The 13,405-nt window shown below is 44.9% G+C and overlaps 1 protein-coding gene across 2 annotated transcripts in view; it reads left to right on the top strand.

The window, feature by feature from the left end:
- Nucleotides 1-13,405, top strand: part of DERL3 (derlin 3) — a 154,946-nt gene that overhangs the window by 79,918 nt on the left and 61,623 nt on the right. For both annotated transcript variants that reach the window (XM_066603543.1, XM_066603542.1), the window contains one exon: nt 12,836-12,924. In XM_066603543.1, the coding sequence (XP_066459640.1) occupies nt 12,898-12,924 (27 nt within the window). In that variant the 5' untranslated portion in view covers nt 12,836-12,897. The remainder of the gene's footprint in view (nt 1-12,835; nt 12,925-13,405) is intronic.

Here is a 13,405-nt window from a genome sequence, read left to right as displayed (position 1 = left end):
GACGACGCGGCGATTCTCCACTTGGGTGTAAAAATCACGGCGTGCCAGATATTTCTCAATGGACCTATCGTAATGATGGGTACATCACGGTGAGATAATGCTCTTGCGGAGGTGTATCGCAGCGCCCGTGGACAGCCGGTCTTATAGTACATTTTTTACAGAGGTCACTATGCCGCCGGGATGATGTGACATCATCAGCGTGCTTGTCTGCGTTGCTACTGCACATAGAAATGCAGGCAAATGTGCAGAAAACGGAGTTTTTACATACGCTCGTGTGAGATGGCCGTAGATTAAGGTCGGGTCAGGTTCTGCATGTGGGGTCCGACCCGGTGCCCGGCCGCTGACGCATACCTGTCCGCAATCTTTTTTGTCTATGCTGCGGATATGTCGGCTGGCACACATGCGCAGTACAGAATATGCCGCACCGTTGCTAGGCGATAATGCAGATTTCGCTACCCATTCGCAGTGCCAGCTGCAGACGGGCCACGTATCAGACAGCTTCTATTGATTTCAATAGAAGCCGTCCATGTTGAAATAGAACATGCTGCGATTGATTTCCGCTTGTGGACAGGGAGAAGCGATTTTCTATAGCATGTGTATGGGCAGTATTTGCTGCGGAATCCGGAGGCGAGCGCCCTATCCAGATTCCGCACTGCAAATCCGCCCGTGTACATTGCGCCTTATTCTGGAGGCCCCCTCTGCAGCCGCACACAATTATTACCTGAGCGCCTGGCACTGATTTTTTCTTTCTTTCACTTTTTTCATAGTTGTGTTTGAAGAACAATTACTCTTTCATTTTTTGTGGGAGAAATCGTACTTTTTAACCCCACCACTGTGTAGTATGAATCGGGCTACATGCACACAAGCACGAAATTTGCGAGACGCTCAAAACTTGCGCCAATGTGAACTCCATTCTTTTGAATGGAGTCATGAACTATGTTCTCTTTCACAGCGATGCTGCAAGGTAAAAAAAATGCTGTATGTCCCATTATTTCACGTTCTCAGGAAGGCATCGCCATCGAAGTCAATGGGACACACTTGCAATCATCCATCGCGCGTGCAAACCAGAATTTCACAGAAATAATGCATTTTTGCATGAAAACCGTCTCGCACCCGTGGGTAAAACAAATGTTTATAAGCACAATATTCGTCTGGCCCGACATCGCGTTTGCCCGTGTGAATGTAGCTTTACATGTTAGTGCTCTTCTGTGGATCAGCAGAGATTATCGCATACCGCACAGCGTTAATATCACCACATTCCCAGACCATAACGTGTTTATTATTCCACAAATTGAAGTTTGTTGCCGCTCCGTTGGGGTACATGCAACTTTGTAAGGCCTCGTGTCCACTAGGAAATTCGGGCCCGCGTGGATTCTCCATGCAGAATTCCACAGCTGGTCCCTCCTTTCCCGCAGACATGAGGCCTGAAATAAGATTTACTTACCTGTCTGGACGCTGTGGATCTGCCCTCCGTTGGGGCCGGATCTTCTTTTTTCAGCCCGGCAGGTGTGCTCTGCACGCCAGCAGCGTGCCGTGCGCATGCGCCGGGCACATCTTTTTCTGTTTTTGAACTCCTGCTCTCCAATGGCACAGCAGAAATACAGCTGCGGGTGTGCCGCGGGAGCAGACGGCTCCCATAGGCTTCAATGGAAGCCGTCCGTGCGGGACACCCGCAGAAATTGAAGCATGCTACGGGTGATTTCCTGCGCATGCGATCTGCGTGGCAGAGAAAAATGACATCCGCAGGTGTCCAATGCATCCCTATGAGCACGGATTTGCTAAATCCACATTAAAAATATTAATTCAACATTATTTGATACTATTTTTTTAGTCCCCCCAAGGGGACTTGAAGATGCGGTCATTCAGTCACTGGTGTACAGTACTATTTTGTGCTACCTTTGTAATGCAGTGTGCTTTGCCTAGGAGAGCAGCCTACTACACCCTGATGGAGGCAGGGTCTAATAGACTGTTGCATGGCTACCCTGTAGGCCTTTGTCAGGCCTTTGGCTGCTATGGCAACCCATTGGAACCTTGACTGGCTTGTCTAAGGGGTTAAACAGCTAGGATCTGAGGTTTCTGTCTGAGCAAACAATCAGGAAAAACTAGTAAAGTATTCCAACAATAACACAAAATGTTAGCTGCAGGAATCTTACTGCTCTGTATCCACATTATCTACCTCTTAAGGTGCCCATACACCTTCAGAAGCTGTTGGACAATTGCTCATTCCGCTGATACCTATTTCTGCTGACGCTCCCATACACTTGAATGCTTGTTTCGGCCCAACATTCATGTTTTTCAATGGGCAGAGGGAAGAGGGGTCTGACACAGCTTATCTCCAGGTGTTGAAATTCAACTTACTGGATCTTTTTTTCCCTGACCTCATCTGTTAGGGGGCTCCCATCCACATCTGACAGTTGGCCAGTCCTACTGAAATTGACAGGGCCAGCTGATATTTCACTAATGAGTATGGCAGCGTAACACAGAATATTGGAATAGTCTCATTGGTTGGACCTTTATTCAGGTTGGGATACAGTTCTCCCTTGTCAATCACAGGTAGGGGATAAAGTCTGTCCCTATTATATCCTGAGGGTGGATTCCCAGATAGCAGCTCTGATGTGGCTATCATGTGAGTTGGCACAGTAATTGTGGTAATTGCCTGGATATTGTGAATGTTTGCTTTGTTGTAGGTAAAAGCTGACTGGTGGCCTAATAGAGTTAAGTGCATTGCATACCATTTTCAGGACTCTTTTACATGGGCGTTGCGATTTTTGGCCACCCATATCGCGAGCCGCTGCCCTTTTCTGATGGCTCTCATAGTCTCCCATAAGAATCTATGGGAACCGACTACATATTCCTGCAAAAAGAATAACAAGTCTTAACTTTTCTGGCTGTGCATAAAAGCGGCCGTCTGGAATGCGCACCATCTGCGCTATCTTTTCCGTCCAGCTGATTTTACACGCTGGAAAATCACCATTCTGAAAGAATGCATTGGAATCCAACGCTTCAGATGGTTGCAATTTTCGGGCCAGCATTTTATCGCGGCAAAATAGCCACGTTAAAACGCTCATGTAGAAGAGGCCTCACACTTCAAGCTATGAGAGCAACCATTGCAATTGCGTCACGTGGTTTGCTAATAGGGTTTGCCTCTCTCAGTCAACCACTTAAATTCTACTGTTGCATCTAAGTGGTTAAATGGTGAGGATTGGACTAGTCTTCCAATGTAGCAAATTAAAATAAAAAATAATACCATCCCTGATACTAGCCTTGCTTTAAGCCGTTTTCACACGGGCGACAAAATCACTCAATTTTCTCGCGATACGACAATGCTACAAATCACATGTATGTGGAGCCCATGCTTTCCAATGGGTTCCTTCACATTAGCGATGCTTTGTAGGCTGCTACATTGCGAGAAAAAAAATTGTGGCATGCTCTATACAGCTGCGATTTGCAATGTTTTGTGGCCCATGTTTCCCTAAGGAGCCTTCCTTTGTGTAGCATCGCACGAAATCACGTTTCTGGTGTGATGCGACTTTTACAGTAGGAAGTCGTACTGTTTGTCCCTAAAATAAGCCCTAGCTGCATGAAAAAAACAAAATACATTACCTAACAGGCGCTGCCCGATCCACCGCACATCTCCGGCAGTTCAACAGCACTTGTTTATAGTCTTTAGGCAGCGCTTCCTGGTCAGGGCGTTCAAAAATCCCGCCTCCAGGAAGCGCTGGCTCTGATTGGTTCTTGAACGCTGTTGTTCAGCCAATCACTGCAGCACTCGATGAACCAATCACAGCCATCGCAGTGAACGGCTGTGATTAGTTCATTGAGCGCTGCAATGGTAGGTTCCTGAGTGCCGTGACTCAGCTTCCTGGAGGCAGGATTTTTGAACCTCCTGACCAAGAATCGCTGGCTATAGACTACAAACAAGTACGGGGGAACTGCCGAAGAAGTGCGGCGGTGTGGACAGCGCCTGTTAGGCAATGTATCAAGGACAAGTCAATGGCTGAATAGGCCTGCACTGTTGCAACTTTCTCTAACAACATTAGAACAAAAGCCCAACTTCACTGCTGTGCTGTTCACCACTCATATCCTACTGCGAGGACCGACCAATGGCTGGATATCTACCAGGAAACTATGGGTGGTTTCATACTTGTGTTGAGCGTTTCGCTTTTTCGCTCCGTTCGGGGAGCAGGAAAAGGGAATTCCCGTAGCTAAATTGCTCCATCTTTGGACTCAACCAAACAGTGCTGAATGGACCCCGTTGACTATAAGGGGGTCCATTCGCTTTTTGCTCAGCTGTCCGGCTTTTAGCTGGAAGATTGTGCCTTATCTGCGATAGAACCTCGGACCACAGTATCCAATGTAGATGTGAACCCGGCCTAATCTAGACAAATAAGATGGATGGCTGTCAATAGCTGTGATGCTGCGGTGCTCCAGCCTGTAGCCTCCAGTACTGTCAGAGGTTTCCACAGTACCATGTGGCAGCATTTCTGTACCCCTGACTGGTGGTGAAGCTGATCCAATGCTGCTCCACCAACGAAGCACTGGTGCCAGACAGCAGAAGGGAAGCAGAAACCTAACAGCTTCTTCTTTTGTCTGCAGTTATGAAATTTGCAGCACAGTGCAGCAGTTGAAAGTTCAGACACCCTTTCTTCCCAATTTGGTGGAAGGCTGGGGTCTGTAAGGAAGGGAAGAAAGGTTGAAAAAAAAAAGCTGATACTCTAGTGCCTAGTAGCAAATATGGCCCTGCGTGGGTGGCTCCTAGTTTTTACATCAGGAATACAAACATTTAAGCATATACGCCCATTGAAATGAGCTCCAACAGAGGCAGAAAAATGTAGTGGAGTGAATGGATGGTCCATAATGGTTTTGTAGTTGGATCAAAGGCTAGCCTAGGATGGTACAAAGAAGTATAATATCCGAACACAGCACAAGGAGGCCCTAAATAATTAGGACTCATTCACACTAGCATCTATCCTTTCAGGCTTTCCAGCTCTCTGTTCAGTTTTTGGAATTAAAACAGAATTAAATGGTTCTACTTTTGCCACCAATGGTTTCAAGGGAGTTTTTAAATAATGGAAAGTAAACCGTAAGCATTCTGTTCTGTTAGGAAACAAATAGCGCAGTCAGCAGCAATATCTGTCCGTTTAAAAAGTGGAAATCCGATAGAACAGAAACAAACAGAAAGCTTTTCTTTCTTTTTGGACTCCATTAAAATCAATGTTAGCAAAAAGGGAATCATTTCATTCCGTCCTACAAGGGAACAGAGAGCCAGCCTGGATGGAAGATAAGCGCTAGTGTGAAATAAGCCAAAGCAGTCAAGGTCAGGACACAGAGAATGTACGGTGAGGTACAGAGGGAGACCCAGACTAAAAGCACAGTTCAACAATATAGGCAAGATATGAAATAAGCAATGGGTAGATAATAGGATGCCAGCAAGGTGCAGTGTGTAAGCCACTATGACTGGCACCACAAGCGGCACAGAATCTGTTCCCTGATTCATTGGGCCACACACTGCAAGTGTTCCACCCACATTACATTTGGCCCCATTACAGAAAAAAGAGTAGTGGCTACCAAGATCTGCTGGAGCGTGACGAGGTCGGCTCACCAGTCATATAAGCATTACATAAGATGTGCACCGTAAGAATGATACTGCATTTGTAGCATCTGAAGAACTGCCCTGTGTTACATTCTGCAAGTATGAGATTCCAGTCAAAGTATAAAGCACATATTCCAGGTACCTACCACCCTCAGGAACTTACCAAACTCTGCTTTTCTTCCATTCTCTTGCTTATAAGGTATGGATTTCCAGTCTTTTTCTCTGTTAAATATTAAGATATTGTACAATTCTAGACCTCGCCTTAAATGAATGTCAGTTTAGTTATCCATTATGGGCTGATGCTAAGCAGTCAGATCCAAGAATATCAAGCATAGAATCTTATTCCTGGAAGCGGTATAATCCAAATAGGTCTTATTTTACAATGACACCCTGATTCTTTCCTGTTAGCGGAAATTGCGCTTTTGATTATTGACATTATAGATGTGTTCAGATCTTGTTTTTATAAGGAGCAGTATGTGAGAGAGGCAGGCATGGAGTGCAGTCTGTAGAGGGATAGAGGGAGCAATCTGCGGGAGGAGAGCCATTGGGGAGTAGTTCGTGTGAGAGAGGGGGCATGGAGCGAAATCAGTGAGAGAGATGGGGTATAAGAGTAGTCTCTGTAATACACAGGGAGCAGTTTTTTTTTATGAGCAGGCAGATGTCTGTCCATTCTTAACCTTCCAGGGACAACACTGGAGCCGGGAGGGGCGAGTAGGCCACTGGACACCAGGTATGCAACATTAAGCCTTTCACTGCCCTAGACCAGGGGTCCCCAACTCTAGTCCTCAGGGACCACCAACAGGTCATGTTTTCAGGATATCCTATGGTAAGAACACCTGTGGCAATGTCTGAGGCACTGACAATAATTACATCACCTGTGCAACACTGAGGAAATCCTGAAAACATGACCTGTTGGCAGTCCCTGAGGACTGGAGTTAGGGAACACTGCCCTATAGACCACCGGTGGTACTGACATTAGCTCTTTTTCTGCTCCAGGCCACCAGGGATATTGGCATTAACATCTTCAGTGCCACCAAGGTTGCAGCCATTAATTCCTTCTCTACCCCAGGGATTTTACTATAAGCCCATTAACTACTCTAACTAATTATGACAAATTATTTGCTACTGTACAGCAATATTTATATGACGTTGTTTTGGATAGCACAGTTTAAGGAATAGCACCCAGGCCACTAACTTTCCTGTTCCCTGTTATTAAGGCTTAGACCAGGGGTACTCAAGTACATTTGAAAGGACCACTTACTTGGGTCTGCTGTTTGGTGAAGGTCTGGCAGACCCTGGTTAGGAAGCTAAAACAAGGCACATAGGGTCCTAACGGCAAGCATATAGTGTTGCTACTAATATGAGGCATGGAGTTACTAAATAGGTACCCTCCATGTGTCTCATGTTACAATAGTAAGTAATCTCGTGCCTAATGCGAGTTGTATGATAGATCATGTGAGGCACATACTGCAAATGAGGCGGAATAGGGTTAGTCATGTGAGGCACAAAGGGTTACTAAATTAATAATATTTTTAAATAAATTAATAATGAACCTCACTTTAGTGTTACTAACATGAAGAATATGTGGTTACTAATTTGAGATACGTGGATGCACTAACTTAGTAATGTCAGGGCTGTATTTATAACTCTAGCTGCCATAGGCATAGGACTCAATACGCTCCATTAATCCCTTAATGCCACAAGACATAAGCTTACATCTTGCCAGGGTGGTAGATAACGCAAGAAGACATAAACTTGCATCCTGTGTATGGCACGAGCTCAAGTGTGCCTGCACCATAATGCAGCAGGAGCAGGCTGTGACTGACCGCCAGCCTCCTGCTGCAACAGTGGGGGACAGTGAAAACTTTGATCCCCGCTGTTAACCGCTTTCATTCTACTATCAATGTAGATTGCGTCATGTAAAGGCTACACAGAGGGAGTACGCTCCCTCTGTGACATCATCAGCTCTCTGCTATGTAGTGGCAACCAGACACCGGTGTGCAGGACTGCCATCGTCAGTGATCGCTATTGTGCAATGTATTATCATAGCAATCAGAGCTTTCCTGATTCAAGTCCCCAACAGGGATAAATATAAAAAATGAAAAAAAAATTGTACAAAAAAAGTAAAAGAAAATAACAAAGAAAAACACCTTTTGTGCCCCTTTTCTCTTCTCTGTATCAAAAAAAATAACAATTTTAATGCCCTCCACCTAAGGCATCCGAAACAATTATCAAAGGTTTTCCAAAAATATCTAACTAGGGTGTGCCTGGGGATCTATCCAAAGTTGAAGAATTTAATCGTTTTAAAAGCCCATTTAGGCAAAACGATTAGTGCTCAAAAGACATCTTTTGAGCCATTTTTGTTTGTGCATTTACATGGCAAGATGATCGCTCAAAATTCACTCAAACGCCAGTTTGAGTGACAGTTTTGAGCGTTCACTTTGCATAAGTGTGTAAATGAAGGCTCACGCTGTATGCAGAAGACAGGCAGGTACGCTATCTTCTGCATACAGCTGTTGTCTTCTCGGAGCGCTCAGCTGCTATCCAGCTGAGTGCTCCAAGTGGTTATGCAGAAGACAAGCAGGACCACTTGTCTTCTGCATACACCTGTTGTCTTCTCAGAGTGCTCAGCCTTTATCCAGCTGAGCACTGAGCGGGGTATGCAGAACACAGCTGGAGCGCTGTCTCCTGCATACTCCTGCTGTGTTCATGGAGCGCATAGCTGGAATACAGCTGAGTGCTCTGAGCAGGCTATATAGAATGCAGCTGGAGCGCTGTCTTCTTCACACTCTGGCTGTGTTCTCCATGCAGGATACCAGCTGAAACAAAAAGTATCTGCGGTATCCTGCTGAGAACTCAGCGCGCGGCACTGATAAGGCTCATGGTTCTCTTTCAGCTTGCTGAAAGACAGCGATGAACGACTCGTTAGCGAAAACTGCACGATGTCCGTGCAGTTAAAACCAACGATTCTCACTCAAAATACGGCTTTGAGCGATTTTTGAGTGAAAATCGTTGGGTCTAAATGAGCCCTAACTTAAGGAGATTTTAACCTGATTTAAAACATTGGTGGACATGTATGCTGATGCCGCCCTCCCTCATCCTGCAGTGAAAAGCTGCTTAATGACTGTAATGACAGGCAGGGCCGAACAGCTGTGGTCTGCTCCATCCTCCTGTTGTACAAACACACAGTCATCTCAGGACAGAGCAGAGACACATACATCACTCACCCAGTCAGTCACATTGATGCTTAGCCTGTGCTTTGTGTACTTCTGCTCCTCGCATCCTGTTCTTCCTCCTGCCGTGCAAGACCCAAATCTAGAGGGGAATGGACAGCGACATCTAAATGGTTAATGGCCTTGATTGACATTATCTCCAGTCGCGGCCAATGTAGGCGTGAGTCAACTGCCAAAGACAACTGACACCCACTGTGTACAAACCCTGTGCGCACCTGACATACATGTACATCGGATGTGGTCAAGGGGTTAGAAGATGGCCCACTCTTGGTCTAGAGAGAACATTGATAAAAGATAGAAGTCTGACAGCAGAAAAAGACCCCATAGTCCATCTAGTCTGCCATTAGATTATTCTCTTCTCATTTCTCTCTTAGGATAGATCTGGACTTATCCCAGTCACACTTACATTCACTTCCTGTTGATTTTCCTACCAAGTTTGTTCCAAGCTATTACTCTATTACTCTTTCAGTAAAATTATATTTTCTGACATTGCCTTTGATTTTCCCACAACTAATTCAGATTGTGCCTCCTTGTTCTTACAACAACCTGAGTCCTTTACTTCTTGAATACCTGGATATTGTTGGAGATGTTTTCAGTTATAATTATCCAAGTCTGCTACACTGTGTTTTATCTTTTGCACTGTGATGAATGTTAGGGTGACTACCCACTAGCGGTTTTTTTCTGCTGCGAATTTGCTGCTATTTTTTCTTCCAATTGTCAATGGGACTTTCTAATGTTAAAAACGCAAAGTTGCGTTGCGGTTTTAACATTAGGAAGTCCCATTGACAATTGGAAAAAAAAAAAGCAGCAAATTCGCAGCAGAAAAAAAACCTCTAGTGGGTAGTCACCCTCAGGCAGGCAATTTTTATACTCTCCATATTCTTTTCGCAGTTCAGTTAGGGCTCCTTTCCACTGGCGATAAAAATCGCAAGTTTTTGCTTTGCGTTGCGATGCGAGAATCTGTTTTGCCATTGCACTGTATGTGCGAGAGAAAAACGCAAAATGCTGAAACAAACCCCCTGCTGCGATTTTTAATCCTCACATCGCAGCTTGCCCTTAAACATCGCTAGTGAAAAGGTTGTCATAGAACAACATGTGCGGGACTTTCCTGCGAGAGCTCGCACTCTCGCATCGCACTGAAAACGCACGATTATCTCGCCAGTGGGAAGGAGCCCTTACAAAGGCAAAAGCCCCAGGACCATTTTTTGAACTTTCACCCTGTCTGTGCTTAACTGTTAGTCTTTTAGTGTAAAATAGTAGAGTAAAAGTCGAAGAGAAAAATAGCAAATTTTTTATAGTTTAAAGAAGGCAGCCACTTTAATGGCCCTTTTGAATTTTCAGTCTGATGTAACCAGCACCAATTGACACTCATTGTTATCAGTGCTTTTTTTCATTTTCTTATTTGCTTATGGGCACAAACGATTGCTGTCTCCATAGGTCGGTTGCTATATTGCCCTTTTCACATGGGAAGATATATCTCCAATCAGTGAGCATTTTTACGTTAACGTAAACGAGCTAATTAATGAGGTTTTCCATGTTCGTCGCCTGATTGTTGGTATCTTTACACAGTCCACTTATTGGCCGAATGAGCATTCAGGAGAACACTCGGGCCAGATAGTCAGTCCATGTAAAAGGACCATAAGGCCTTATGCATATTGTACGGCAACATTCGTAGACTTTATTGGGAAAATGTATTAATTCCGGCATTTCCTGCTCCAGCCTCAATACAGTTTCTCTGGACGCACATTGTGCTGAATATATGTAGAGGTGCATGCCTCTTCATGCATTCAGCGCATCCCCAGCTACTCCATGTGCTTATGCAGAAGTATATGCCAGGACCAGGTACGAATTATATATCTGTCTTTAGCCAGCGCTTCCTGGTCAGGGCGTTCAAAAATCCCGCCTCCAGGAAGCGCTGGCTCTGATTGGTTCTTGAACGCTGTTGTTCAGCCAATCACTGCAGCACTCGATGAACCAATCACAGCTATCGCAGTTAACGGCTGTGATTAGTTCATTGAGCGCTGCAATGGTAGGTTCCTGAGTGTCGTGACTCAGCTTCCTGGAGGCAGGATTTTTGAACCTTCTGACCAAGAATCGCTGGCTATAGACTACAAACAAGTACGGGGGAACTGCCGAAGAAGTGCGGCGGTGTGGACAGCGCCTGTTAGGCAATGTATCAAGGACAAGTCAATGGCTGAATAGGCCTGTACTGTTGCAACTTTCTCTAACAACATTAGAACAAAAGCCCAACTTCACTGCTGTGCTGTTCACCACTCATATCCTACTGCGAGGACCGACCAATGGCTGGATATCTACCAGGAAACTATGGGTGGTTTCATACTTGCGTTGAGCGTTTCGCTTTATGGCTCCGTTCGGGGAGCAGGAAAAGGGAATTCCCGTAGCTAAATGGCTCCATTTTAGGACTCAACCAAACAGTGCTGAATGGACCCCGTTGACTATAAGGGGTCTATTCGCTTATTGCTCAGCTGCCTGGCTTTTAGCTGGAATATTGTGCCTTATCTGCGATAGAAGCTCGGACCACAGTATCCAATGTAGATGTGAACCCGGCCTAATCTAGACAAACAGGATGGATGGCTGCCAATAGCTGTGATGCTGCGGTGCTCCAGCCTGTAGCATCCAGTACTGTCAGAGGTTTCTACAGTACCATGTCGCAGCATTTCTGTACCCCTAACTGGTGGTGAAGCTGATTCAATGCTGCTCCACCAACGAAGCACTGGTGCCAGACAGCAGAAGGGAAGCAGAAACCTAACAGCTTCTTCTTTTGTCTGCAGTTATAAAATTTGCAGCACAGTGCAGCAGTCGAAAGTTCAGACCCCCTTTCTTCCCAATTTGGTGGAAGGCTGGGGTCTGTGAGGAAGGGAAGAGAGGTTGAAAAAAAACCTGATACTCTAGTGCCTAGTAGCAAATATGGCCCTGCGTGGGTGGCTCCTAGTTTTTACATCAGGAATACAAACATTGAAACATATCAAAGTAAATGAACCAGGTTAGCGCTCCTGAGTGGATAGGCTATATACTGACCATGTGTGAACAAAATATATTAATCACACTCACCCGGTGTTTGGTAAAGACCTTATCCAAGATCCTTACCAACACCCCTTAGTCCAGGAGAGCCTGTAGAATGAGTTGCCGGTGGGTCCCTTAAAATCCCACTGGGCTAGACAGGGGAGAGTATCTGCAGGTCCTCCGTCTCTCTGCCTCGAGAGCCGCTGAAGTTGAAAGCTGTATACTATGAAAATAGGACACCGCGCTCCTAGGAATATTAGGTACAATAATTTGTACCTGATGAAGTCGTAACCGACGAAACGCGTTGTTCTAATAAACGGAGTAAAAGAAAGAGACGGTTGTCCGGAGGGTGGATATTCCTAGGAGCGCGGTGTCCTATTTTCATAGTATACAACGTTGAAACATAGACACCCATTGAAATGAGCTCCAACAGAGGCATAAAAATGTCGTGGAGTGAATGGATGGTCCATAATGGTTTTGTAGTTGGATCAGAATAATTTGGTTAAGTGCAAAGCAAATGATACAGCAAAGGCTAGCCTAGGATGGTACAAAGAAGTATAATAATAGATGACAGACTGAACATGAGTCAACAAAGTGATACAGCAGCAAAAAAGGCAAACACAATTCTGGGATGTATTAAGAGAAGCATAGAGTCTAGATCACTTGAGGTAATTATCCCCCTCTACTCTTTCTTGGTCAGACCTCATCTGCAATATGGACACCCCAATTTAAAAAAAGACCAACAAACTGGAGCATGTTTAGAGAAGAGTTACAAAATCTAATAAAGAAAAGCAGTGTATACATCTTATATGCCAGTGTATAATAATTGTACAGAGTCTGCAGATGTAAACATGGAGTACAAATCTAGATCGTAAAATAAAAGACCTTAAAACAAAGAAGTTGTAACAGTTAAACCAGTTAACAATGAAGAGTCCATGAAATAGAACAAAAATGTAATTGCGCCATTGTTCTTTTTATTTTGAAGGCTTTCACAGTGCGTGATCTTCACACAGCGTGGCTTCCTCACTCCTCCACCTGACAGTGCCTATGGGAGATCTGTGGCCTGCAGAGACGGTAACGGTTGGGGTTTTAGCAATGGGGATTATAATAGTAGCATGGTTCGTAAGGCTGAATGAAGACAATGTCCATCTAGTCCAGCCTGTTTAGCCTCCTGTTTTGTTGATCCAGAGGAAGGCAAAAAACCCCCAAGAGCAGAAGCCAATTAGCCCTTTTGGGGGAAAATTCCTTCCCGACTCCCTAAAGGCAATCAGACTAATCCCTGGATCAACCCCTAATAGTTCTTACCTGCCTGTATACCTGGATTAACAAATAACCTTAGATTAATAGCCTATAATATCCTTCCTCTCCAGAAAGACATCAAGTCCCCTTTTAAACTCCTCTATGGATTTTGCCATCACTACGTCCTCAGGCAGAGAGTTCCACAGTCTAACTGCTCTAACAGTAAAGAACCCTTTTCTATGTTGGTGATGAAACCTGCATTCTTCTAATCGTAGCGGATGCCCTCTTGTTACCGTCGTAGTCCTGGGTATAAACA

The sequence above is a fragment of the Eleutherodactylus coqui genome, chromosome 5 (assembly GCF_035609145.1).
Source record: "Eleutherodactylus coqui strain aEleCoq1 chromosome 5, aEleCoq1.hap1, whole genome shotgun sequence".
NCBI classification, from domain to species: Eukaryota; Metazoa; Chordata; class Amphibia; order Anura; family Eleutherodactylidae; genus Eleutherodactylus; species Eleutherodactylus coqui.
This window is presented reverse-complemented; position numbering and strand designations above follow the sequence as displayed.